At 57.5% G+C, this 27,717-nt stretch overlaps 1 protein-coding gene across 1 annotated transcript in view; it reads left to right on the plus strand.

Moving 5' to 3' along the window:
- The window catches only part of CHD6 (chromodomain helicase DNA binding protein 6), an 89,089-nt gene that overhangs the window by 24,397 nt on the left and 36,975 nt on the right, over positions 1 to 27,717 (plus strand). Inside the window, exons 2-15 of the mRNA XM_050714016.1 lie at positions 2,443 to 2,498; positions 2,878 to 3,378; positions 10,047 to 10,191; positions 13,867 to 14,369; positions 18,495 to 18,642; positions 19,106 to 19,255; positions 21,028 to 21,093; positions 21,505 to 21,563; positions 21,901 to 22,018; positions 23,245 to 23,331; positions 23,593 to 23,742; positions 24,048 to 24,169; positions 26,802 to 27,045; positions 27,503 to 27,679. Coding sequence (XP_050569973.1) covers positions 3,236 to 3,378; positions 10,047 to 10,191; positions 13,867 to 14,369; positions 18,495 to 18,642; positions 19,106 to 19,255; positions 21,028 to 21,093; positions 21,505 to 21,563; positions 21,901 to 22,018; positions 23,245 to 23,331; positions 23,593 to 23,742; positions 24,048 to 24,169; positions 26,802 to 27,045; positions 27,503 to 27,679 — 2,112 coding nt within the window. The 5' untranslated portion in view covers positions 2,443 to 2,498; positions 2,878 to 3,235. The remainder of the gene's footprint in view (positions 1 to 2,442; positions 2,499 to 2,877; positions 3,379 to 10,046; positions 10,192 to 13,866; positions 14,370 to 18,494; positions 18,643 to 19,105; positions 19,256 to 21,027; positions 21,094 to 21,504; positions 21,564 to 21,900; positions 22,019 to 23,244; positions 23,332 to 23,592; positions 23,743 to 24,047; positions 24,170 to 26,801; positions 27,046 to 27,502; positions 27,680 to 27,717) is intronic.

The following is a 27,717-nucleotide window of genomic DNA, read 5'->3' on the forward strand; positions in this document are numbered from 1 at the left end:
TCACCTTTGGGGAGAGAGCCCCAAGAGAAGAGGCTCGGAGGGGAGAATCACAGAATGGCAGGGGCTGGAAGGGACCTCCAGAGATCATCAGGTCCAACCCCCCCCGCCAAAGCAGGTTCCCTAGAGCAGGCTGCCCAGGTAGGCGTCCAGACGGGTCTTGAATATCCCCAGAGAAGGAGACTCCACAACCTCCCTGGGCAGCCTGTCCCAGTGCTCCGTCACCCTCACTGTGAAGAAGTTCTGTTGCATGTTGGTGCGGAACTTCCTGTGATCCATTTTGTGGCCATTACTCCTTGTCCTGTCCTCACAGACCACTGAAAAGAGGTTGACCATATCCCTCTGTCTCCCACACTTCAGGTATTTATAAACATCGATAAGATCCCCCCTCAGTCTTCTCTTCTCCAGGCTGAACAGACCCAGGTCTCTCAGCCTTTCCTCACAGGGGAGGTGCTCCAGGCCCTGTATCATCTTTGTGGCCCTCCGCTGGACTCTTTCCAGGAGATCCCTGTCTTCTTTGTACTGGGGAGCCCAGAACTGGACACAGTACTCCAGGTGATGCCTGACCAGGGCAGAGTAAAGGGGAGGATCATCTGCCTTGACCTGCTGGCCACGCTCCTTTTAATGCACGCCAGGATCCCAGTGGCCTTCTTGACCACCAGGGCACACTGCTGGCTCACGGCCAACCTGTCATCCACCAGGACCCCCAGGTCCTTCTCCGCAGAGCTCCTCTCCAGCAGGTCATCTCCCAGCCTGTACTGATACATGCGCTTGTTCCTTCCCAGGTGCAGGACTCTACACTTGCTCAGAAGCGGCTCTGGGTTTTGGTAACAGGAGACACAGTGAGAGGATGTGGGGGGGACTGCTGGGTCTGCAGCAGCCGATTGCCTGTGCCAAGTGTGACAGCTGCTGCAGCAAGGCCGGCTCCTGCATTGCTGGCTGCTGTGTGGAGTGGGGTGCGCACGGTATGGGAGGGAAACAAGAGGCAGATGTTTGTGGGATTTGTGTCTGAAACACTCCCCAAATACTTCTGGGCTCCTTGGCTTCTGTTGCTGGCACTGTGGGAGCAGACAACTGCCGAGGGCTGGCCCTCGGAAAGCATCTGCTGGAGCTGGGGCTCTGGGCAAGACCCGACAGCTCTGTTAGGTGTGCTGTGGCAAGGCTGCGCTGGGAAGGGCGCGGGGCTGAAACCTCACCACGTGCCCCCAGCTGTCCCAGCCGGCGCACGTGTTCCTGTGGAGCTGCGGTGATGCCCCATCAGCCTGGGCTCGGCACCATTTCTGCTGCTGATGCCCCGTGGGGCAGGGCTGCTCCCGGCCTTCCTGCTGGCGATGTACCAGCGAGGGGGAAGCAGTGAGCCCAAAGCTCTCATTTACCCGGCAACTTCCAACCTGTGCCGGGTCCCCAGGGAAACTGGCCCTGGGCACGCGCGTGTCTGCTCGCCAGCCTGGTGGCACGTGTCGCTGGCACGGCGGGCTGCTCTGCGTTTTGTGCCTGCGTTTGGGCAGCGCCCGCAGGGATCTTTGGCCACCGAGGAGAGCCCAGCAACACGGCCCTGCCGACTGGGCCCTACCACGGCCCCTGGAGCAGGGAGCTTGGTCTCTGGGCTGGTCTCTGCCCCCGAGGGGTGCTGCGCAGCCACAGACCCATGGGGTCCTCGGTGGTCCCCTCCTCAGTGGGTGACGGCACTGTGCCAGGGAGATGGCGCCCACCGGCAGCCTGACTCTTCCCCTGCCACCTCACCTCTGTCCTCCCAGCGTCTGCTGCTTTCTTCAGGGCTCACGGCCCTCAGGCACCACGCCGTGCCATGGAGCACGGGAGCAGCTGGCTGTGGTGGCAAAGGCAGCGCACGTCTCCGGTAGTGCTTCTTCAGAACAAAAGCCTCGTGCTCCTTATGCAGGGTGAGTGAGCAGAGCTGCTGCAGAGCTGTCCCCAGCGGTGCATGGCACTGAGCCAGGGCGAGGAACACCACAGCGAGGTGCGTTTTTTCCCCATCCCCAGCCACGGGAGTGCAGGGACATCCCTTGCTTCTGGTGCCCGCCAAGCTGCATCCTGTCTGCATCCTGTACTTTTGTCGTCGCAGTTTGGCACAAGCTGGTTTGCTGCTTCCCTTTGCTGCTGCAGGATTGGCAGCACCTGACACATCTCGGGTGCCCGGTGTAGGGTTTGTGCTCTGGCGGGCAGGTTGGCATGTCCACTAACCCCAGGTACGCTGCTTCGTGCTGGGTTCAGGTAGCACTGAGCTGCGTGGGGTTGCATAGTCACCATGGTTCAGCAGACCACAGTTCCCAAGTTTGTCCCTGAGAGCATTTCACTCGTGCAGCCTTGTTACTCTGGGTGGGACTGGGGTTTGCACGGCCTCTCGGAGGGGTGAGGTGGACGGTTTGAGTACCTTGGGTTCACCAGTCTCTTTATTGTCATTTTTTTTTCTGTTGTGTCTTACAGAAATAACATTCATCCCAGATTTGATGATAATGAAAATACAGAAAAAAGAAAAGCAGGTTTGTGACCCTCTCTCTTTCTCCTAACTGAGCTGTCAAGGCCTTGGGACCTTGTCCTGTGTGTGAGTTGTTGCAGTTCATGTGTGGTGGGAAGGGGGCAGGGAGGGATCATTGTATTTCCAGTTGGGGCCACAGCTCAGGATGTTGAAATTTGACCAGAGCTGCAGCCTGGAGTGGATAAGTCTTGCTTGGGCAATCAAACCGGGTGGGATTTGTCTTCAGTAATCAAAATACTCTTGATTTGGTCCCATTCCTTGTGTAGGAGCAGCCCTTCTTTTCTCCCAAAGTCACTAGTGTTGCTTCTTGGTTGAATCTCATCATGCCTATGTTACGAAAATGCACCTTTGCTGTGATTGCTGCTAATAATGTAATGCTTCAGGACTGGCACCAGCGGGGAAGCTGGGGACGAGCACATCTGCAGTGCTGCAAGAGCTTGGCCAGCAAATCTTCCCTTGCTCAGAAATAATCCCATCCCACCAAGCTGCCATTTCCGAATTGCTGCCTCGGATCATAACCACCTGCTGTTCCCAGAGGAGATTTATGAGCCAGTGGGCTTTGTGTTAACTGTGTGCACAGGAAAACCTGGCCGTTGGTGCTCTGCTAAGGGGAAAGGACCTGTTACGTGTGTGGAGACTCTGCCGGCAAGGGTGAAATATGGCTGGAGGTGTAAAACGACCCGCTCCTCCCTGAGCTGATTTGTGTCTGTGCTGCTTTAATGGGAAGCCATTAAACTGACCATGGAGCTGAGGGATAAATCTGTTGGAGAGCATGAGCTGGTGCCATTCCTGGCCAGCTCTGTGGCGGTGCCTCGGTGCTGCTCAGGGCAGGGGCTTTTGGACATGCGTGAGAGTGACGTCCGTCTGCTGGGGATGAAGGCCAGGTGAGAAACTCCCACCTCACCACTGGGCTGATGGAGCAGCTTTGACTGCTCTGTAGATGGGGTTGCTGAGGCGATGTGGGTTTTGAGCACAGCAAAACCATCCTCCCCCAGCGTGTGGAGATTTGAAATGGCTCAGTTGTCAGTGTTTTGTGTGACTGTTCCTGCAGATCAAGTCTGGGAGGGAGATAAAGGTGAGCTAGTGTGAGGAAGAAGGTGCAGGGGTCAAGCTGCTCATCTCCCAAGCTCTCAGAACTGGGACCAATGACTGCATTGTCCCCCAAAGCGCACCTGGGGGACAATGCAGTCATTGGTCCCAGCCAACATGGGTTCAGGAGGGGTAGGTCCTGCCTAACAAATTTGATTTCCTTTTATGATAAGATCACCCATCTAGTCTGATGTGATGTGATCTTTTTGGACTTCAGCAAAGCTTTTGACACGGTTTCCCATAGGATCCTACTGGACAAAATGTCCAGCATACAACTTAACAAAAACATCATGTGATGGGTGAGCAATTGGCTGACGGGCAGGGCTCAAAGGGTTGTGGTAAATGGGGCCACATCTGGCTGGCGGATGGTCACCAGTGGGGTCCCTCAAGGCTCCATTTTAGGGCCAGTCCTCTTTAGTGTTTTTATAAACGATTCAGATGCAGGACTAGAAGGTGTTTTGAGCAAATTTGCCGACGACACCAAACTTGGAGGAGTTGTAGACTCGGCTGAGGGTGGAAAGGCCTTGCAGAGAGATCTGGACAGATTGGAGAGCTGGGCGATCACCAACTGCATGAGGTTTAACAAAAGCAAGTGCCGGGTCCTGCACCTGGGACGGGGCAACCCTGGCTATACGTACAGACTGGGTGACGAGACACTGGAGAGCAGCCCCGCAGAGAGGGATCTGGGGGTTGTGGTTGACAGCAAGTTGAATATGAGCCAGCAGTGTGCCCTGGCAGCCAGGAGGGCCAACCGTATCCTGGGGTGCATCAAGCACGGCATCGCTAGCTGGTCGAGGGAAGTGATTGTCCCACTCTGCTCTGTGCTGGTGCGGCCTCACCTCGAGTACTGTGTGCAGCGCTGGGCACCACAGTACAAAAAGGATGTAAAACTGTTGGAGAGTGTCCAGAGGAGGGCGACGAAGATGGTGAAGGGCCTAGAGGGGAAGACGTATGAGGAGCGGCTGAGGTCACTTGGCCTGTTCAGCCTGGAGAAGAGGAGGCTGAGGGGAGACCTCATCGTGGTCTACAGCTTCCTCACGAGGGGGAGTGGAGGGGCAGGCACTGATCTCTTCTCTTTAGTCACCAGTGTTAGGACCCGCAGGAATGGTGTCAAGCTGAGGCAGGGGAGGTTTAGGTGGGACATCAGGAAGAGGTTCTTCACTGAGAGGGTGGTCGCCCACTGGAACAGGCTCCCCAGGGAAGGAGTCACTGCACCAAGCCTGTTGGAGTTTAAGAAGCGTTTGGACACTGCACTTAGTCACATGGTCTGAATTTTGGGGTAGTGGTGCCAGGAGTTGGACTCGATGATCCATACGGGACCATTCCAACTCAGGATATTCTATGATTCTATGAACTGGCAGCAGCGCGGGACAATCTTTACAGCATGTCGTGGAGTGGGCTTCAGCGTTCCTGAGGTCACCAGCTCTGCAAGAGCCGTGTTTGGGTATCTCCAGAAGGGTGTGGGCAGTAGTCACAAATGCCACTGTGAGCTCCATGTCTGGGAGAAAGCCTGGCCAGGCAGCGCTCCTGGAGGAAGGCTGACTTCCTGGCGGAGGAGGCAATGGCAGCGGTGTTCCCTGTGCTCGGTGGCTCTCTGCAGCACCTGCTGAGTAGCGCTGGGGACAGAACTAGCAAGAGGGGCTGGGCTGTTCCCCGCTCCCCTGGGGCTGGACCTGCGCCCAGGAGCTGCCTGCACCTTGCACACAGCCCCTCCTCGTGGCACCAAGGAGAGCCACTGCCTTGTCAAGCAGCGCGGCTCCAGAGAGGACAAGACGCTTGCGTGGTTCCCAGGACCACCTCTGCCAGCCACTCACCTGCAGGAGCCGCGGCAGCGCCGTGAGCTCGCTTGTCCTCAGGGCACTGCCGCTGAGCTGCTGCTGGGGCAGGCAGGGGAGGTGCTTGCATCACTGCGCTTCCTTAGCAATGCGTGAAGACCTGGTGGGTTTGTCACCAAGCTGTGACTAACTCGTGAAACCCGTCACCTCCCTCGTGACTTACGAAGCAGCGTGCCAGGGCTGATGGAGGTGGGGTGGGGGTGCCTGGTTCCCTGGGGAGCGATGGCAAGCGATGGGTTTTCTCCGGGAGGTTCAGCGGATTCGGCGGCGCCGTCCTTCCCCAGGCAGCGTTCCCGGCTGTGTCCTGCTCCTGCCTGGGCGCTAAAGGGTCTGCTTTGTTTCTGCCACAGTAAGCAGGGTGCTGCTCCTGCTACTTTCTGCCAAGCTCTGCCATGCTGAATAACCTGAGAAATACCAAACTAAAATAAGTGCAGTTATCCCACAGTGCCTGTAAATCTCTGCAGGGGTGGAAACGGCCCCCTCCTGCCCAGGCTGTGGGAGCAGAGCAACATTTCTTGCCTGTCGGAGTGGTAGAGGATGGGAAGCAGTGCGAGTCCTAGGCTCCTGCCTGCCCCTGGAGGTTCTTCTGGTTTTTGAGCCTGGGTTTGGAGAAGGTTAGCGGTGTGGGGAGGCAGTGGGCAGCGAGAACATCCCAGGACTGTGGGTACTGCTCTGGCGGGCATAGCGCACGTTCCCACCGGCATTGTGTCCTCCGGCAGTCCGGTGTCCCACGGTGCGTCTGAAGGAAGCCCTGCTTTGCCTTTGCTTCCAGTACTCGCTGCAGGAGACGAAGCTATTTCCTGAATTTTATGGGTCTGTTTTAGTGAAACGTGAGCTTTGATGTCTCGTCTACTGCAAATGGTGCCGAGGCCATAAACAGAGCTCGCCCAACAGCAGAGGGACCTTGTGCCGGAGGGCTGGGGCTCACTGTGGGAGGGCATTCGTGGTTCAATCCCGAGCTGTGTCCCTGGGCTCCTGGCATACTTGGGGCTTTTTTGTCTTGATGAGGCAGTCAGGGGCAGCAGCCCTGGTGCTGGCTGCACGGAGGAGCCGTGCTGTGCTTAGCAGCCTGCGGGCAGCTGCTCTGCTCAGGATGAAGGCAGGGTGAGCCGGGGCTGCCCTGCTCCTCGAGCTGGCCCCCAGAGCCGCTGTCCCAGGGGCTGCTCACCCCACTGCTGCTTGTGCTTCTCTGTAGGGTCCTCTGGGCACCATGCCATTGGTCCCAAACCGCAGCGTCCCCCCCCCTGCCTAGCACCCGCGCCGCCGGGGCCAGCTCAGCCGCAGGACAGAGCTTCCCAGCTGTAGTGAAGTGCCCTGGGAACGGAGCCAGCCCCCACCTCCGTCACGCTCATCCCGTGGCGACTGCGGAGCCTGTTCGGAGACGTGACGGAGGGTGGCACTTGTGTATTTTTAGCTTCTGCTGCATTGCAATAAGAGCTGGAAACAAGGGGTGTGGACAGACGTTAGCTAGGATGCAACAGCCCATGCTGTGCACGCCACCGGTGGGGATTGCAGCTGCCAGCGAGGGTGGCTCAGCAGCCTGTGAAAATGCAGCGTATGGAACAAGCTGCCTTCTCCACGCCCCTCGGGGTGCTCCGCAGCCAGCTGTGGGGCTGGACCTGCCCAGTGCAGCCGTCCTGGGGAGGCAGAGCTGGGCCATGCTGCCCACCTCGGGCTGCCGGCCTTGGGGGCCGCCTTGCTGGCGGGTGCAGGCAGTGCCGTGGAGGGGAGCCAGGCAGCAGGGGCGCTGGGCAGCCCCCAGGCGCTGGGCTGGTTTTGAAAAGCGTGGAAGCCTTTGAGGAACCCTTCTGTCAGGGTGTCCCTGTTGAGGCTCCCTGCGTAGGACAGATCTGTGTGGGGTTTGAGCACGCTTCCTCAGAGGGATCGTGCTCCTCCTGGGGGGCTGCAGGGGGCCCTGCTCCAGCCTGCAGCAGAGGGGAATCAAATCGTGCTGGCGCTTGCAAGGCACGAGGCAGCACGTGGCATGGCCACTGCTGCTGGCGCCGATCACGCCGCCCACCAAGGACACGGTGTGCGGGTGCCATCTGAGCTCGGCTCCGGGCGATGCCGGTGAGAAGGGCTTGGCCTCCTCGCAGGATGGAGCTGCAGTACAGGCCCCGGGGCTGTGGCAAAGCTTTGCCCCGCTGGCAAGGCCATGCTGCCGGGCGGGGAGGAGACTCCAGCTCCCGGCCGTGCCGGTGCGAGGTCCGCTTCGTCCCCACCACGCTGCCCTGCCGGTTTGTGGCTTCTGCTGCGCAGCAGGGGCCTCTCTTGCTGCAGCCTCTCCTGGCATTGCGTGACCAGTGCTCACGCTGTGGAACCAGGGCCGCCTTTACTGGCCAGGGGTGACGCCGGGCTGCCCGTCACGGGGCTGGGAGTGCAGGAGGACTGTGGCCAGGTCTCCCTGGCCGTGGCTCTGGGTGCACGATGGCTCCCTCCTGCCTGTGCACAAGGTGCAGGCTCTTCTGCCCCAGCCAGCCAAGTCTGGATCCTTTTCCTGTACCCTGCCAGGTGCCTGGGCCCAGTTTTCTCCCATCTTCACCCAAAGCTGCCTTCCGTTCTCTGTCGTTTCCTTTCGCTGCTGTTCTCTTTGCAGGTGCCCGGCTCCAGCAGGCAAGGGCAAGGGTTTCGCAGCCAGCTCAAGCTGGGGGCAGCCCCTGCTAAACTTCACCGCTCCCCAGCTGCCCACACACGTGGCCAAGGGGAGCTGGAAGCTCTCCCCTGAGGTCCCTGCAAACCCAGCCCTGCTCCATGCCGAGGGGCTCGCAGAGGGCAGTCTCAGCCGCATGCCCGGCCGGCCAGCCCTGCGCTGCTGCGCTTCGGGAGACCAAGGGAGCCCTCCCAGAGCCGGGGCAGGAGCTGGCACGGTGCCTTGCACCTTCTGGTGCTGTTTCCCACAAGTCCTGAATAAAAGCTAGGAAGTTGAGGCAAATTGGGACTTCACATGAAACAAAACAATTTTAAGTTAAGGAAACACACCATTGAGGCCCACCCTAACCTTGGCTTTGCCCTCTGATGGGATAGTGCAATTATAAGTGCTCTCCATTAGCCTTTATGGCACTCTGGGGAGTTTTTAATTTTTTTTTTCACTCCTGACCTTCTCTTTGACAGTAGTTCGACACATGAGAAAAGACTTTGTGCTCCAGCTCCTGCCGAGGGATTTGCCAAGGGATCCGTATTAAATGTAATTTGTAGAAGGTTCCTCAGGGAATTAAAGAATGTATAAACTGTACATAAAAATGTATTCTGAAAACATAAAATCATTACAGTCCTCACCAAAAAAATGCTAGTTGAGAGACAATTCAAAGGAAAAGCTCTAAGGATAAAAATGATACAAGGAGTATGGAGGCTGCTTGGGTATTGTATGGGAGGCTCAGAGGAGGTATGCATTGCCTACCAATACCTGGATTTAGTCTTCTTTCCTTCCCCCCTTCCTCTCCAAAACACCTCAGAAACAACAAAACTTGCAGGGTTACGCAGGTACATCGTAAGACGTGCAGAAGACAGTAGAAGAGGCTGTTCAATGTAAAAATATGTTCATCTTTAATAAAAAAGTTGTGAGAAAAAGGGCACATTGGGAATTTAAAATAAACCCCTAACAAAGCAGGACTAAAAATATTTTTAGGAACAGCTTGCTAAAAGCATGAAATCTGATAAATTCTTTTTCAAATATCTCAAGACTAAAAAGCCCTTAAGAGGAGCCACAGGGTAAATCAGCAACTGAGGTGTCAAGTGAGTGCTTGCGGAAAAAGGGCATTGGCAGAACAGCTCTGCTAGGAACCCAGAGCCATCCCTGATGGCAGGTGTGCACGAGAATTGCCCTTCAATTGCGGGGTTGGATGAAGAGTTTTTTGAGCAAAGTAACACATGCCAGCAGGATTAGGTGGTATTTGCTCTGTCACTGTAAAGGAGCCTGATGCGATGCTGGGAATCCCTTGTTAGGAGTCGTCACCTGTCAGGGCCGTGCCTGCGGAAGGGAGGGTGCAGCAAACACGATGCAGCTTTAGAAAGGAGCTGGGGCCCCTCTGGGAAATCAGAGACCAACAGATTTACCTGTGCATTGGGTAAATCATTAGGAACTGCAATAAATGCTCAGTTTAATGCATTTATATGTGAAAATACTACGATGGTGATTAGTCAGGATAGCTTTTGTAAAGAAAAGTCCCCCCTCGCAATCTGTTGTGGGTTTTAAAGATGTGGGTAAGACCAGAAGGACTCGCAGACAGCTGTTCGCCAGCAGCAGCTCCCAACACCATCTCGCAAAATGCTTTTAAAGAAGATGAGTGGTGTCCTGATCAGAGGTATTCCTGTGAATTAATGACTGGCTAAAGAATAGGAGGACTGTGTTGGCTTTCACAGCACAGCATGGGGAGAAGGCACCTGATGGTGCCTGCCGGTGCTGCTCGGTCCGCGTTCCCCAAAGTCACAGGGAAGGCGGGTGTACAGTGCCTGCTGCGTGCGATTATCTGAGATGCTGAAATGGAAACCGAGTTGGAAGAGTTGTAGAAAAATCTTAAGATATGCCAAGTAACGCATACAGGGGTACTGGCTGTATGGGTTCCTTTGGGGCTGTCCCCGCCCGTGGAGGAGACTGAAACACTGCAGGGGGCTTTGGCCTCTGCTTGCAGGTCGTCACGGAGGTGCATTCAGGATTCGGACAGGGAGAGACAACGGAGCAGAAATCCTCCTGCTGCTGTGTGGTACCTCTTCGATACTGAGTGCTTCCCTGCTGCCACCCCAAGCCCAGTGGGGTTAGAAGAGGCACGGAGAAGGGTAAGGCAGATGGTCTGGGAGGTGGGGCAGCTTGTGCTTCTGTTCGAGAAGGTTGCTTGGCACCTGTGCTGGGCAGAGAGAGCTCCGCAGAGGAAAGATGCGATGGAGGATGACAAAACAGGGAATGGGGCAGAGGGTGGTGAGGAAATGCTTCTTTATAATCACATCTTGGGAATTAGAAGCCACTTAGGAGGGCAGCAGGATCAAAACAAAATGAGTGTGTTTTTTTTCCCGCATCTTATCACTTGGAACTGAACGCCACCACGTGCGTTGGAGCCCACAGTCACAGTGTGCTCTTGGGAGCTGCAAAGGCTCTGGTAGGCAAGCTGCAAACGTGCTTTGAAGCCACGCAGGAGCACAGATAACATTTGTTCTGCTTTCCCAGGCTTTTCCTGTTGACTTGTGTTGAAGAGAAACCAGGATAAACTGAACCTCATCAAGGGGAAGTAGGAAAAGCCTGTCCCTAGCTCTCCCCAGTGCACTAAGCCGACCACAAATGAGTACTTGGCACCGCAGTCCCATGTGGACAGCAAGAGCTTGCCATAGGCTTGTAGCAGCGTGACATGAAGCCTTCTGTCCTCGGGACAAACCAAGCAGGTTAGGGCTAGGATTAGGTGCAAAAGGGCGTCAGGGGCTGGCAGTCCTTGCTCAGGCGGTGTGGAGGTGCCTCATTTTGGCACCCCCTTTTCAGCTGCTGCCTGAGTGAGCCATGAGCTGTTCAGTCCCACACGCTGGTGTTCGACATCCCTTTCATGGCAGGGCAGCTTTGGGCTCTTCTAGCTGCAGGCAAGCGCTGCTGTCTTGTCCCAAAACTCAGCTTTGACCCATCCCGGCAGGCTTTGGCAGCTGATGCCCACAGGGTGTCCCGAGGTGAGTGCTGGCTTTGCTGGACCTGGAGCCTGCAGCGCTGCCTCGGGGGTGCTGCAGCCCTGCTGCAGTGGGCTTGCTCGGAGGTGAAGGGGCTGCTGGCTGCCCAGCGGCGTTGCAGGAGGAGAGGAGAGATCCCGTGGTGTGCTTGCGATGTCACAGAATTTCTGACAGGTCGTGGTTGTTTCTGTACAGCACTCGGCTTCCTATTGCAGCACCGTTTGTGGCAGGCAGGGACGTCTTTGCGAGCAGTCACCCAAGAGCCTGGTCTGACTTGCTGAAGCAGCACAGCGCAAGCACAGACCGGACCCACAAAGTAGGTCACGGCTGGAGGCCTGCTCTGCTGCCAGCTTTCTCAGCCCACATGTGAGGTGTGGCCCGAGGCCCTGGGGCTCGCAGACGATGCCAGGAGCAGGACCTGCTGAGGCCCCACAGCCTGGGTCAGAGCTGCAGATCCTGGCTTTCAGCAGGGCCAGAGGGACCTCTGGAGACATTGGCCAGCATGCAGTGGTGGAAACCATCAGCCAGTTTAGGTGCTCCCTTCTGAATGCTGACATCAGTCCCTCTCCTGTCCAGAGGTTGCATCTGCCTGGCAGGACATGACCACAGCAGCAGCACGGTCCATGCAGCTCTGCCTGCAGCAATCGTGTCTGCTGGGGCTGCCAGAAGCAAGAGCGTTTGCTGTTGTGGGTGTGCCCACGTTCCCCCGGCCTGGAGCATGTGCGCTCATCTCCAGGGCTTCTGCTCAGTGCCGGGAGAGGTGCCGGCCGCTGTGGAAGAAGCCCACAGCCAGCGTGCAAGTCTCCCAGCTGTCCAGGCAGGCGGCGGGGAGCATTGATTTTCTGGGATGAGCTGGTGCACACGACGAGAGGGACCCCGTTCCCATGGCTGGCTGCCGTGCCTCAGTGCCCCCAGGACGGGCTGTCAGGGACCGAGCTGCTCCAGGTGCTCGGCGCCGCGCCTGCTGCAGCCCCGATGGTGAGCAGGGGATGGCGTCGCTGCTGCTGGATGGCACCAAAATTGCTGTCTCCAGCCCTGTTCCTCTTGGGAGGTCTGCCTGCAAGCCAGCAACGCCTTGTGAGACTCAAGCTACAAGCTGGGGCCAGGAAGGAGTGGGTCATACTCCTGCCATGCTAGGATGCTGAAGGTTTGCTTTTTGCCTGGTATCTGCACTTGACTGCAGTGCAGCATAGAAGCAAATCGAGATCCAGCCTTGTGGGGGGTCTGCAAGCTTTTTAGCTGATCTAGTAAATTGTTCCAGCTGATCCCGTGCTCGAGCAGCTAGCAAGATCTGAGAAACACAAAGGCTGCGGCTGGGGCTGACCCTGTTGCTTAGCCCATGGGCTCGGAGGCGGCATCTGCAGGGCTGTTTTTCTGCCTGCACGAAATGGGTTCCTCTCAGTTGCCTGGGGGCACTCTGTCCACGTGGGCAGTGGCACTCTGCGGCCAGCTCGCTGGAGCAGCCTGGCAGCAGGATCAGGGCAGGGCACCGGGGGCAGCTGTGCGTGGACAGAAAGGCCAGCGCAGCCTGCCCAGCCGGCACCGAGCGCGGGCTGTTCCGCGTAAGGCGTCTGTCTAATTCCAATTAGAAAGGGCATTGTGCAGGGTGCCCTGGGCTTGGACCACCATGAATGGGATCCGGTCCTCAGCCCGCAGGACATAAATATTTACATGCTCAGGCAGCTCTGCAATATCTGAGGAGCCGGATGACTCTGGGAGTCCCAGGGCCAACCCCTTGCCTTCAGCCCAGGGAAGCGGCTGGTGAAGGGGAACAGCCGTGCTGGCACGGGGCGGGCAGGGCTCGGGGTGCCAGGAGAGCCCAGCCCATGGCTCCCAGGCTCTGCCCCTGGGACACAGTTGCTGCGAGACGCAGCGGGTTCGGCCCTTGGGGGAGAAATAAGGCGCTTCTGTGTCTTACGATGCAAAGCTGTTACCACCCACCGCGTTTTAGTTTTCACAAGAAGTCTGCGTACCCACTGGTATGAGCCTTGGCCGGGGAGCAGGGGGCTGGCTGTGCCCTCTGGAGCAGCCTCTCCCCAAGGAAAGGCCCCCACGTGGTGGGACAGGACAGCCACCGAACGCCACGTGGACAAGCAGCTTCCCAACCCAGGCTGCGCTGCTGGATTTGGTCAGTGCTGATCTGCCATCCCGGTGCAGGGCCCTGGGCGGGGGGTGGCCGTGGCAGCATGCTGTTCTCAGCTCAGCCCTTGTTAGAAGGAGGAGTGAAGCCTTCCCTTCCTTGGGCTGCCCCGTACCAGCCCCACCGTTCCAGGTGCTCAAGAGGAGCTGGTGTCGCTGCTGGAAAATGTGTAGGAAATGGAGGAAGAACAGGGAGAGCAGCTCTGCTATTTGGGGCTGGGGGACCCAGGTACTGAGCAGCCCCTGGGAGAGGCACCGCGCTAACCCCGCGCTCCTGTCCGAGCTCGGGGCGAGGGGCAGGAGGTGGCCTGAGCGCGGGGGTCACTCGGGGTCTCAGCAGAGTAAGGTGCTGGAGGGTGCGACCAAAGCTGGGGCTGTGCTTGGGGGCAAAGGAGAGGTGCCAGCCACCTTCTCCCTGCACCTCTGTGGGCCAGGGGGGAACCAGGCAGCCTCTGTCAGGCAGGGACAGGGGGTCCTGCCCTTTGAACTGTGTCTGCATGGGGTGGCCGTTAGGCCTCAGCAAGGGTCCCCTGTACATCAAGGGACGTGGCTCACACTCCCGGCACGCGGAGCCTTGCCGGGGCTGTATTCCAGCAGCCTCTCTGCAAACACCTACTGTTTCTCTATGTGGCGTTTGCTTCACACACCGCGTTTCTGTTCTCTCTGCAGCTGTCGAGCTTAAAAGTGCTGAGCCGCTCCCCAATGTCGGATGCCTCGGACACCTGGGAGTGCAAGGCGCAGGACCCCTTTGCCAGCAGCGAGGAGCAGGACGAGGTGCCCCACCAGGTGACGGCCGCGGACGTGGGCAGCCAGCGCCAGTGCCCCGAGGAGGAGCCCAACGGAGCTCCCCAGAAGCGGCCAAGTGCCCAGAACGGGATGCAGGACACTGGGGGCGTAGGCACGGGGGTGAAAAAGAAACGGAAGAAAAAGGATCAGGGAGAACAGGAAGGGGGAGAAAAAGCAGCTGTGGAGGTGAAACCAAAGAGGAGAAGAGAGCCTAAAGAACCAAAAGAGCCTAAAAAGGCCAAGGAGCCCAAGAAGCAGAAGGAGCCCAAACAGAGGGAGGTGGCCAAGAAGCCCCGGAAACCTCGGGAACCCAAAGCCCCTAAGGAACCTAAAGACAAGAAGAGTGGCTCTGAGCCTGCCTCCAGAGCAAGACCCAAGAAGAGCAGGTGGGTGCTGGCGTGACTTTGTCTCTGTGCCGGTGCAGCTGGGGCTCAGCCACCGTTTGGCTGCTCGTGTGGGGCATGCGGGCTCCTCCTGCCGAGGGACGCACGGGTCTGGAGGCCAGGTGAGCTCTCTGGCCATGCAGAGACAGGTCGGGCGGGTGCTGTTCTGGGGATGAGACCCCGTGAGACCACAGGGTCAGCGGTGCCCTGTCCAGCAGAAGAGTCTTGGCGTCCCCTTGGCTTGGCCTTTGTGCCAAGTGTCCTGGAGGACAGGGAGACCTTAGGGAGGTATCTCAGAAGCACAGCAAGGCGCTGTGTGACAGAGGGCCTGTTGCATCTGTTTTGGGGCTCGGGAAGAGGATATGTGAGCAAGAACCAACCTCACCTTACCTTGTCAGCAAGGGCAGGGTCGCTGCGCTCCCCATGCAGCCCAGAGGCCCTCGGGTCAGCTGTGGGAGGATGGTGGAGCACAAACCGTCCCCTCTCCCTCCCACGGGTCTGGGACCCGTCCCTGCTGTGCAGCTGCGGTGCTGTGTCTGGGGGCAGGGGGAGAAGCCCAGCGGCTGCTGCCTGCCTCCTGGGGAGACAGGAGCTGGCCCCCAGCTGCAGCTGTGGGCTCGTAGCAGAGCTGCAGCTGGGAGGCCTAAGGGCTCGCTCGTACTGCGCAGCTGAATGCCACAGCCTCTGGTAATTCCTCATCCTATTAATTAACAGGCTGATTGGCCAGAAAAGGAGCTCTGATTTCTTAGCTCCAATTTCTTCTTAATTGGGAATGTATGCAGATAGCAGAGCAGGTGTCAACAGCACCAGCATCGCTTGATTTACTGTTGTGGACTGGCAAGAATAAATGTTTTGGAGAGTCCCACAAAAAGCAGGCCTATCGATTGGAGCTGGGCCCTCCTCCTGTGCTGTAAATAACCCATAGGATGAATGTATTTGTATTGTGAATGTGACTAGTACAGGATCCAGCTGGGAATTCTTCAGCAAAACCGTTCTTTGTTGGAAAACGTCGGTTTGGTAGAGCTTCTCGAAGGAACTTTTTCGGAAATGGTCACCAGAACGGGCTGAATCCACCCGCCCGCCTCCCCCCCTGCGGCTGCCTGTGTGCAGAGCGGCACAAGCCCCACATCTGCCCCTGCCCCAGGGGGTCTGTCTCCTTTGGAGCTCGCTGGTGGCTGGATCCCAGAGAGGCCAGGGCCACAGAGCCTGCACTGGGACGGTTGTGCCCGGGGCTCCTGCTAGTGCTGCTTGGTGTGTGCTGGTACGGGGCAGCAAAGCTCCCACACCAGACTGCTGGGGAGCTCGGCAGGGACGGAGCTGGGCGCTTTGTCCCTGGGGGGAGCTGGGCTGGAGAAGAGGGGGAAGGAGAGGGGCTGCAGGCAAGGAAGGGAGGGATGAGGCACGTGCAAAGGCAGCGCCGGGCACCTGAAGGATTCCTGGCAAGTGCAAAGTGCGGGCTCAGTCCCGGAGCAACACGTGGCTGTGCCACCCCTGCAGGGTCAGCGCCTGCTCTTAACCCTCCCTGCTCCCAAAAAGCAGGATTTCCGTCTGGTCCATACGGCCTGTGGCCAGGCAGGCTGTGTGGTCACCCCTTCCCGTGGCTCTCCCAGAGCCCCCGGCTTGGCCTTGAGCCCAGCCTGGCCTTGTGCCCGGCGCACAGGGCTGCTGTGGCCTTGCCCGGCGGGAGGCTGAACCGGAGGCCCTGAAGGCAGCTTGCTTCTACCTTTGCCAGGGAGGAGGGATGCAGTTGGCATCCCAATGCTGCCTCCGCTCCACCGGTAAGAGACTGCTGTGTGGGCAGTTCACACGCGTCCACCCCTGCAGTGGGAGCTTTCAGAAAAGCCAGTGCAGGCGAAGTGTGGGGAAGAGCAGACCTTGGAGGCCTGGGCTCCTGGAGGCACTCACGGTTGCTGTCCAGGAGCTTGTTGCCACCTGGGAGGTCCCTTGGCTGCCATCCGCGCTTTCACAGTGCTAAGAGCAGACCATGACAGCGTGACCTGCCCACTGGGGCACCAGACTGGTTGGCGGGGTGTGGGGGTGTGGGGGGGTAGCCCTAGCTGCAGACCTGGGGGCCCCGGTCCCTGCTGCAAAAGGCAAGTCAGGGGCTGGGGGCAGGGGAGGGCCAAGGGGGACCTGCGTGTGCCAGGGCCGGGTGAGGTGCCTGGGGACAATGTGAGAAGCCTTGGCGAAGAGGTTGCTCAGTGCAAAAAAATCCCAATTGACGTAACTCCGTAACACATCGTCCAGCCACAAGAAACTGTGTGCAGGAGTTCGGGGGTGCCATAAAGCTCTGTGCTTCCTCTTTCCCAGTTGAGCTTGAGCTGAGGGTGCCTCCTCCCACCCATCTGCACCCTCCAGGAGGAGCGAGGTCTGCTCCTGCCCGGTCCTCAGCTCCTCCTGGCAGCGTTGCCCCTCCACAACCCCGTGTCGAGCCTTTCCTTGGATGGTTGCCTTGGGCTTGGGTTCAACAGCCGGCAAAGACACCCGCAGTAGGAGCCGCTGGGTGCAGACAGCTGCCGGTGTCGTGGAGGAGCCTGCTGCCAGCCATGGGGAGGGCCGGGGCCGTGGGGCTGGGTGGCAGGAGAGGCTCACGGCAGGCAAGCAGCAGGCGGGGTGGGTGCTCCGTGCAAATGGAATGATTGCTGGGAGTCCTCTAAGTGGCAGATAATGGTGGCATAATTTCTTCTAAATTGTTTCTAATCATAGCCAACTACTGGCTCATGAATGAAGCAGTTGTTAATTGTGACTTACAAATCAATATCTTGGGAGTTATTGCTCGGTGGAAGCAATACTCTCAGTGCATTTTCAGGGCCTCTAATTGAATCGCTGCTACACGGCCAGGCCGTTCTTGGCCTGAACAGCAGAGTTTTAACTGCTTGGCTTCTGCGAGTCCCAGACAAGCAGTGATTGTCTCTTGAAAGGGGGGTGAAACCTAGGCATGGTTTTGAAACCAACTGTTCCTCTGCAGCTGTGCAAGCCTTGGAAGCGGAGGGGATGAACCGCAGGGCTGACGGTGAGCGTGGAAGGGAAGCTCCGCTCCCCGGGCTCCTCGCTCAGCCCGGGGGCAGGCGCCAGCTCTTTGAAATGTTGCCCTTAGCAGTGTTTGCTGCAGCGGGTAAGGACGGGGTGGTGTTGGGAGTGAGCGTTTCTGACCCCGGTGCTTCCTGGGCACATTCCCTGCCACAGGCTGGTTGTGGCTCTGGCTGGGGCATGCCGGGTGCCTGGGGGTGGCCGGGTGGCCTGGGGCAGTGGCCCTTGTTGGCACGTTGTGTCTGCAGGGAGGTGTTGGCACTCACTGGGAGCGGGGCCCACATCCCCTCCGTGGCTGTGCCTCGGCCTGGCCTGTGGCTTGAGCGCTGAGGGCAGTTGCCTGATGTGGCAGAGCCTTGCTGTGTGTCCGTGGGGAGCCGTGGTGACACCGTGGTGACCCGTTTCACAGCTGGGTGTCCGGGACTTGTGTTCCTCCTGTGTCTTTGATGCTCTCAGGCTCCAGGCACAGGCCAGCGTTCGCTCTGCTGCTGTCTCAGGCGGGGCTTGGTGCTGTGGCTCCGGGAGACAAGCCAAGAGCTGGAGCAACATCTGCCTCGAAGCCTGGCAGGGTCTGGCAGGGTGCTGCAGCACACATGCATCCCACCCCGGGGATGGCTGGGTCTCCCTGGGCTGGGGTAGATCTGGCTCTCGTGTGCCAGGACTGTGTCGCCTGCTGAACAGGATTTCCAACCGTCAGCAGCGCAGGTCGTGTGGTGAGAGCTCAGAGCAGGCGCCTCGTTGCCCTGGCTTGCTGGGGCTGAGTGGTGAAGACCTTGCTTGGCGGTGGGGAGGTCATCCTTGCACCTGAGCAGGACGTGGGTACCTGCCTTGGGCCTCCCAGCTTGTGCAGAGGCGCAGAGGCTGCCGTGCTCTGCCGTCACGTGGAGACTTGGTGGTCTGAGGAAGGGCTCGCCCTGTGCTGAGGGAGGCCCAGGAGCCTTGTGCTGGCATTTGTGTGACAAGGTGGGAAGAAGGGCCCGGAGCAGAGCCCAGCACGGGTGGTTGCTGGCTTTCCCCCAGGATCCCCAGAGCAGTGCCCGGTTGCCAGTCTGTCCTGGTAGCAAGGAGCACAGTCTAACTGTCAGTCTGTCCTGGCAGCAAGGAGCAGGGGCCTACCCCCGTGGAGAAGAAGAAGAAAGGGAAGAGGAAAAATGAGATCCCAGTGGACACTTTGGAGTTGGATCAGGATCTCCTGAGCCCGTCCGTGCAGAGCCCAGAGGAGTGTGTGGAGTCGGCTGACAGCCAGGTATGGCTGGCTGCTGGTTGGGGAAATCCTGGCTGCATCTTAGTGGGAGAAGAGCTGGGCACCAGGAGGCAGCCTTGTCCTCTGTGTCTTCTTGCAGTGCCCCTTTCCCGGGACAGCACAGGGAGGCTGGTGGGCACCGTAGGAGCTGCGTGCCCCTGCAGGGCTCCTCTGCCTTTGGCCTTGGGGCCAGCAGAGCTGTGCAGGTCATGCTCTGTTCCAAAGCACTGACAGAGGCCTTGGCACAGCAGTGATGGAAGCTGCTCTACCTCTGCAGCAGTGCAGGGGCTTACATCTGATGGTGGCCTGTTTGTCCCACCACCTCCACCCCACCAGCACAGGGGGGGAAATGGAGATCAGGCAGCCATGGGGCTTTCTCTCCTCCAGTTCCCATCCCCACACCAGGCAAGGGGGGTACCTGGGCTGCCCATCTCCCCCGTGACTGCCTCTTTCATCCCATACACAGAAACGCCGCTCTGGCCGGCAGGTGAAGAGGAGGAAATACAACGAGGACCTGGATTTCAAGGTGGTGGATGATGACGGTGAGACAATAGCCGTGCTGGGAGCTGGGAGAACCTCTGCGCTCTCCGCCTCCACTCTGGCATGGCAGGCAGAGGTAGGGCTGGAGTTGGGGCTGGGGTGGTGGGGCTTTCTGCATCTCAGGACATCCCGGGGGTGTCACTGTGAGGTTCAAGGAAGTGTAGGATCCCAGTACAAGGATGGGGTGGGAGTGCATGTGTCCAGGAGCGTGCCAGCTGGCTCTGCAGGGAGTCTGAGTGCAAAGAGGGATAGGTAAGAGTCATGCAGGTCCAACCTCCCCCCTCCTGCTGGGAGGCTAAGGCCTCTAGGACATGTCATGTAGCTGGAGATGTCCTTGAATGCATGACCAACCCTCTGCCCATGCCCACCTTTGGATCCTGTCCCTGTAGCTCTTGCCCATGAAGTTAACCTAGTATTTCGGCTATGCCAGCCAAGGTCTTTGTAGGTGCCAGGGCATCATTTACTGCCCATAGTGCTACTCTCCATCAGTCCCTCTGAGTGTAGCCAACCTGGCAACCAGCCTGCTCTGCGGGCAGGGACCAGCTGGAGTCACTGCAGTTTGGGCATCGCTGCCCTACCTCCTCTGCACACTGAGCTCATTCTTCACTCCTGTTGCTCTGCGTTCCAGATACCTGCAGCTCGCTGCCTCTCCGTGGTCACCCACAAAGCTGCCAGATATTAATAATGGTCACTAATTGTTTTCATGGTGTTCTTGTGGCCCTCTCTAGTCCCCTTCTAACAAGGCTTCGGTGTGGATATTAGCCAGATCTGTTGCTGAGCCAGTAAATGGCTCCTGGCCTGATGCCCCCAGCCTTGCCCAGAGGGCTGCTGTGCACCCTCAGGACGTGCTGTCCTTTCCTTCCGCTGCTGCCCGGGGCCGTGCCCCTGTGGGGCTCCTGGGAGTGCTCCCTTCAAGTGAGATTTTCAACACAGCCAGAGGGAATGGGTTGCCTTTGGCAGGTGTCCACGCTGCCAGCCTGCTTTCCTTTGCACTTAGTCTCGGATGTCTGCCTCGATGTGCCCAGCTCCAGAGTTACGAAGGCTGTGTCACGGCAGCCAGGCTGCGCCGCGTGCCTGCGCTGGGCTCCTGCCAGCAGGCTCGGCCCGGCCTGGCTGTGGCTGCTCCCGGTATCAGGACTGACCTGATGGGGCAAGATGGGAATGCTGAGGTCCCAGGGCTGCTCTCTCTAGGGCCTGGACTTGCAGCTTTCCTCCCTGGATCCTGGCTGTGTTTCTCAGGAGCTCTCTGGGGCGGTGCACAGCTCCTCCAGCAGCCCTCAGGCTGCAAAAGCTGCCAGCCTGCAGTGCTCTGTGGGGCTGCTCCTGCCACAAAGCATGGCCACATTTGTGCCTTCTGTCTTGGGACTGGGAGCAGGATGATGTTAGGGCTACCTCCACCATGAGTTTGTGGAGCGGGAGCTCATAGGTGGCCAGTGGAAGAGCTCTGTGGTTTCGTGGGGGGATTTCTTCATGGCAGGCCCGAAGCCCACAGAGGGAAGGAGGCTGTTCTGTCCCAGTGGTGGCCGCCGAAGTGCGTGGCCCTGGCTGGAGCATCCTTCGCTCACCATCTCTGGCCCTGCTCACTTGCCCCAGTAGGCCAGGAGACTCTGCCAGTCACATCCATGTCATCACCCTGGTCCTGTCCCCCTCCAAGCACCCTGGCCAAGGGCAGGTGGCAGCAAGAGAGATTGCTGGTGGCAGGGCACCTTCCTTCCTTTGGTCTCAGTGGAGAAGCTCCCAAGCTTCCTCCTCTTTTCTGGGCTGGTGGGCTGGGAGAGGACAAGCAGCCACTCCATGTTGGGAGGGTGCCAGAGACCAGGAAAACTGCTCTCTTCCCACTGTCCCCAGGAGCCTCCTGAGGATGATGCCAATATCATCGAGAAGATCCTTGCTTCTAGGATGGTGCAGAAGGAGGTGAGTGACAAAGGTGCCAGTGGGGTTGAAGGTCCCTGGGCAGAGGAGGGGTGAGGCCTGTCTGCCTTTGTTCATCAGTCATGGGAGAGGCAGCAGCAGTCCGTGCTGCCATGCCATACCTTACACCTGCTCCTGCAGGATGCTGCTGGGGTGTACCCAGAGCATCATCCCTCAGGGTTGGGGAGTAATGTGGTGCCTCTCCTTTCCTGGGCACTAGAAAGCCTCTGGAGAGGAGTCAGGCCTGGTCTTGGTCCCGAGGAGGTGTTTGAGTCCCCTCATCCTCAAGGGTGGTTTTGCACTGTGTTTTCCAGGGCCGCAGCCTGCGAGGCAGGTGCCACGCCAAGTGCCTGCCCCCCATTTTCTGCACGGTCTCCGGGTGCCACTAACTGACTCTCCTTCCCTTGGTTTCAGGCTCACCCCGGCGGCCTGACGTTTGAGATGGAGGAGTTCTACGTCAAGTACAGGAACTTGTACGTGCAGCGTTGTGGTCCCCTGTGCCACGGCGGTGCACACTGTGTGTGCCGGGGCGAGGTCTGCGGCTCCCAGCCCCAGCTGCAGCCCTGGCATCCCTGCCTTGCTACTGCTGTCCTCCCAAGCCAGGCCCAGTCTGTGCAGGGCAGGCAAGCCACTGCAGCTGCAGTGCTCAGTCTTGGCCATGGCTTTCTTCAGTTTGGGGCTCCACATGGCGAGGCATGAGCTGGATGTTCTCTGGGTTGCTGGGAGCTTCCTGCTTGTCTGTATGGTGGATGGGGTTGTTGCCCAAGGGCTTCTTTGGTCACATTTTGTTGATTTTTTTTCCCTCTGCAGCTCCTACCTGCACTGTAAGTGGGCGACTCTGGAGGAGCTGGAGAAGGATCCCAGGATATCCCAGAAGATAAAGCGCTTCCGGAACAAGCAGGCTCAGATGAAGCATATTTTTACAGAGGTGAGAGCTGAGTGCAGCGCGTGGCCACTGCCTTCCCCAGCACAGCTGGGCCCAGTGCTGTGGCTGAGCAAGCCATGACAGTGCCCTGAACACCCATGGTGTCACCAGAGGAGGTACAGGCAGGGTGACAGATGTCGCTTGCTGGGTACTGCCAACCCTGGAAGTCTTGCTCAATGGGAGGGAGGGCAGCACATAGTGCTGAAGGTGCTTTCTATGTTCATTTGGGGAATGTGCCTGCTCATGGTGGAGCAGAGATGCTGCGGGAGAGAGACCTATAAATACTTGGGCTTAGGGCAGGTCCTGCCTATGTTGCTCTGTAAGCAGATTAATTGTGTTCAATGTGGAAGGTGTTCTATAATCTATCTTGCTGCTCTAGAGATAGTTGTTGGATCTCCTCAAGCTGTCCCCTAGGAGTGTAAATTGGGCCAGTAGGCTATGAAAATTTCTCCATGGCTGTAGTTACAAAGCTGGGTGTGTGTGTCAAATTTCTCACTCCTGAGTCTGCTTGGGGTCTCTCCCAGGATGCAAAGAAAAAGCATGCATTGGAACACATCATACCGTTAACAGTTTAGCAAGGAAAAACTGCTCTTTCCTGTGACTAAGTGGGGCTTGGGGAGCTGTGAACGTAGAAGTCTTTTTTTTTCTCATTCCCAAGCCCTAGACATGTGTCTCTCCAAAGGACCACTGCTAGGCTAAAGCGCAATCCTCCCCAGGCTTTTTTGGTGTGAGGATGAGGCCTTGCCTCGTGAGCAGTTGGTGCTGGTGACTGCTGAGCTGAAAGTGGGGAGGGAGAGAGAAGCAGAAAGAGAGAACAAGTCCTTGTAGAGGACTGGGGTGTATGAGGGGACAACTGGAGGGACCGAGGTGGTGCGATGTGTGGCTCCGGTCTGTGGCAGTCACAGCTCTGGGTGCTGTATATGAGCTGGAGCACACAGCTCAGGGCTTTGTATCTCGGGGCCAGATGGGCTGGGACAGACAGTCCTGCCTCCCAGCAAGGGCAGCATGGAGCCAGCAGCTGCTCTAAAGTGAGGGCTTTGCCTTCTGCAAGGCTCCCTGCATCCTCATGCCCAGCGACAGATGTCACCTACCTGTGTCCATGGGCACTTGGTATGCTGTGTGCAGCCAGCAGCATCCTGGGGACAGATGTCCCACAGCTGTTTTCTTGCACCCACCATCTGTTTAATCCTGGGATCACCTTGAATTTACCTCTCTTTTTGATCTCACAGCCTGATGAGGATTTGTTCAACCCGGACTACGTGGAGGTAGATCGAATTCTGGAGGTGGCTCACACGAAAGACCCTGACACCGGGGAGGTGAGTGGCTACGTGTCCCACAGAGGGAGGGAAGCTCAGCTGGAGATCTGGACCCAGCACATCCATCACATGTCATCTCTGACCAACCCCAGGCCTTTCCAGCCTTGCACAGCTTGAACCCTACTCCTGGGGGGCCCCTGGCACAGGGGGGATTCAAAGGCCACTGAGTATTGCTGTGATTCAGTCTCAGTTGCAGCCTGCACCTTGGGGCTGAGCAGTGTGAGCCCGGCTCTGGTCTGCAAGCCTCTCTATGTGCTGCAGGAGGTGACTCACTACCTGGTGAAGTGGTGCTCGCTGCCCTATGAGGAGAGCACCTGGGAGCTGGAGGAAGATGTTGACCCAGGGAAGATTAAAGAGTTTGAAGCTCTCCAGATCCCTCCAGAAATCAAGCACATGGTAACGTACCCAGAGGTAACGTACCCAGCTGGCAGCTCACTGCCCTGGGCAGGAAGGGACTATCTGCGTTTTCTTAAGGCCCGGCAGTGGTGACCTTTGTGTCCCTGCTATTTCAGTGCAAGCCCAGTATCCTCCCCTCTGAAGGTGTTAGTGGGATCTGTGGGTGGGATCCAGAGGCCAAGACCTCTCTGTGAATCTGCTGAGTGTCAATGACAGTTTTAAAGTGTTGTCCTGGTGTGCAGTCCCAGAAGCAGGGCCTGACCACACTGGGCAGCAGTCTTTTCATCTCCATGGATCTTGTTCCTGCTCTCTCTTCCTAGGAGCGCCCAGCATCTGAGTCCTGGCAGAAACTGGAGAAGTCCCGGGAGTATAAGAACAGCAACCAGCTGCGGGAATATCAGCTGGAAGGAATGAACTGGCTGCTCTTTAACTGGTATAACAGGTGAGGAGGGGCTGGAGCCCTGGGCTCCTGTGAGGTGTCCCATTGGCAATGGGGCCCCAGCACATGCTGTTGCAGAACAGTGGGGCTGGGGGAGCAGAACGAAGAAGGAGGGGCCTGACAGCAGCTGCTGAGAGCTGCCCGTGTTGGAGCTGACAGGCGGCATCCAGAAAAATTGTGTTTTTGTTAGCTTTGCAATTGAGTATTTAGGAATGTTTCTCCCTGGTGAATGCTGATGTGTTCTGGAGATAGTATAGGCTTAGCTATGGGTCTAAAATACAGCTGATTTTTGGTATTGGTCAGGCTGATGGTGACCCATTCCTGTGGCAGGAATGCAGAAATAACGCATGTTATTAACGCCACAGAGAATTGTGGCTTGAGCTTAGGAGAAAAAGGAGGGTTTATAATCTTTGGAAAAGAGGGCGGGCCACTCACGAGGACTATAAGGATGTTGCAAGGCTGTGCAGGGACAAAATTAGAAAGGCCAAAGCTCATCTGGAGCTCAATCTGGCTACTGCCGTTAAAGATAACAAAAAATGTTTTTATAAATACATCAACACAAAAAGGAGGACTAAGGAGAATCTCCATCCTTTACTGGATGTGGGGGGAAACTTAGTGACGAGAGATGAGGAAAAGGCTGAGGTGCTTAATGCCTTCTTTGCCTCAGTCTTTAGTGGCAAAACCAGTTGTTCTCTGGATACCCAGTACCGTGAGCTGGTGGAAGGGGATGGTGAGCAGGACGTGGCCTTCACAATCCACAGGGAAATGATTGGCGACCTGCTACAGGACTTGGATGTATGCAAGTTGATGGGGCCGGATGGGATCCACCCGAGGGTACTGAGGGAACTGGCGGAGGAGCTGGCCAAGCTGCTTTCCATCATTTATCAGCAGTCCTGGCTATCAGGGGAGGTCCCAGTCGACTGGCGGCTAGCAAATGTGACATCCATCTACAAGAAGGGCCGGAGGGTAGACCCGGGGAACTATAGGCCTGTTAGTTTGACGTCAGTGCCAGGGAAGCTCATGGAGCAGATTATCTTGAGTGTCATCACGCGGCACTTACAGGGCAACCAGGCGATCAGGCCCAGTCAGCATGGGTTTATGAGAGGCAGGTCCTGCTTGACAAACCTGATCTCCTTCTATGACAAAGTGACGTGCTTAGTGGATGAGGGAAAGGCTGTGGATGTGGTTTACCTTGACCTCAGTAAGGCTTTTGACACCATTTCCCACAGCATTCTCTGCAAGAAACTGGCTGCTCATGGCTTGGACTGGCGTACGCTTCGCTGGGTTAGAAACTGGCTGGATAGCCGGGCCCAAAGAGTCGTGGTGAATGGAGTCAAATCCAGTTGGAGGCCGGTCACTAGTGGAGTCCCCCAGGGCTCAGTACTGGGGCCAGTCCTCTTTAATAGCTTTATCGATGATCTGGATGAGGGGATCGAGTGCACCCTCAGTAAGTTTGCAGACGACACCAAGTTAGGTGCGTGTGTCGATCTGCTCGAGGGCAGGAAGGCTCTGCAGGAGGATCTGGATAGGCTGGACCGATGGGCTGAGGTCAACTGTATGAAGTTCAACAAGGCCAAGTGCCGGGTCCTGCACCTGGGGCACAACAACCCCAAGCAGCGCTACAGGCTGGGAGATGAGTGGTTGGAAAGCTGCCTGGCCGAGAAGGACCTGGGAGTATTGGTTGAGAGTCGGCTGAGTATGAGCCAGCAGTGTGCTCAGGAGGCCAAGAAGGCCAACAGCACCCTGGCTTGTAGAAGAAGCAGTGTGGCCAGCAGGTCTAGGGAAGTGATTGTCCCCCTGTACTCGGCTCTGGTGAGGCCACACCTCGAGTACTGTGTTCAGTTTTGGGCTCCTCGCTACAAGAAGAACGTGGAGGTGCTTGAGAGAGTCCAGAGAAGGGCGACCAAGCTGGTGAGGGGTCGAGAACAAGTCTTACGAGGAGCAGCTGAGGGAGCTGGGGTTGTTCAGCCTGGAGAAGAGGAGGCTCAGGGGCAGCCTTATCGCTCTCCACAGTTACCTTAAAGGAGGCTGTAGCGAGGTGGGGGTTGGTCTGTTCTCCCACGTGCCTGGTGACAGGATGAGGGGGAATGGGCTAAAGTTGTGCCAGGGGAGTTTTAGGTTGGATATTAGGAAGAACTTCTTTACCGAAAGGGTTGTTAGGCATTGGGATGGGCTGCCCAGGGAAGTGGTTGAGTCACCATCCCTGGAGGTCTTTAAGAGACGTTTAGATGTAGAGCTTAGTGATATGGTTTAGTGAAGGACTTGTTAGTGTTAGGTCAGAGGTTGGACTAGGTGATCTTGGAGGTCTCTTCCAACCTGGATGATTCTGTGATTCTGTGATGTCCTCATCTGCAGCAGGCAATCAGATGCATTGTTCACAGGCTAGTGTGCACCTGAAGGGCAGCGTCTTTCACACTAACTTCAAGGCCATCATCTGCAAGAGGTTGGGTGGTCTGGCTTACCCAGACCAGTTTGGGCCACTTGGAGCACTGTCCTGATGTCTCCAACCCTCCACGCCATGGAGTCAGAGAGGTGTGAGGGGAGGTGACATGCCTGACATCACATCGAGGAGTTAGTGACAGGGTGGTTCCTGCCCCTGAGAGCTGCACTAACCTGCTCTTGCCCATCTCTGCAGGAAGAACTGCATCCTGGCTGATGAGATGGGGCTGGGGAAGACAATCCAGTCAATCACCTTCCTCTCAGAAATCTTCCTGATGGGCATCCATGGCCCGTTCCTCATCATCGCACCCCTCTCCACTATCACCAACTGGGAGAGGGAGTTCCGCACCTGGACGGAGATGAATGCCATCGTGTACCACGGCAGCCAGATCAGCCGGCAGATGATCCAGCAGTATGAGATGGTGTACAGGGACACACAGGTGACTGATGCACACAGCACTCCCAGAATATGTCCTCCAGCTCTAGCTTCCTTTACTTGGGAAGCACTTTGCTGCATGTGGAGCTTGTGGTTTATCCAGAGAGAGCAAGATGATATTTTAAGACCCCTTTGCTGGTGTGGGCTGAGTGCACAGTGTATGAGTGAAGAACAGGCCCCATTCTTGCAAAACGGGGAAAATGCAGCTAAGTCCCAACCACAGCTCTTGCCCAGGCCTATTTTTCTGCCCTGAAGTAGTATTTGGTTTGGAGACATGCAGCCAGCATGAAGGCTTGCAGGAACCTGCTCACTGAGTGAGGGAGATGAATCAGGGAGAATCACAGCCAGGATCCAGATTCTAACACTGACATGGTGGCCAGCCTGTGTGGACTGCCAGGATGCTTGACAGTGCCCTGCTGCCTGCAGGAGTCAAGCACTGCATACATTTTATGTCTCCCTAGGGCAACCCTCTCCCTGGGATCTTCAAGTTCCAGGTGGTTATCACCACCTTTGAGATGATCCTTGCTGACTGCCCAGAGCTGAAGAAGATCCAGTGGCGCTGTGTGGTCATTGACGAGGCCCATCGCCTGAAGAACAGGAACTGCAAGCTGCTGGAGGGGCTGAAACTCATGGCCCTGGTGAGCACGTCCTGCCCAGGTTCATGCAAGAGCAGGGT

The sequence above is a fragment of the Cygnus atratus genome, chromosome 16, assembly GCF_013377495.2.
Source record: "Cygnus atratus isolate AKBS03 ecotype Queensland, Australia chromosome 16, CAtr_DNAZoo_HiC_assembly, whole genome shotgun sequence".
NCBI classification, from domain to species: Eukaryota; Metazoa; Chordata; class Aves; order Anseriformes; family Anatidae; genus Cygnus; species Cygnus atratus.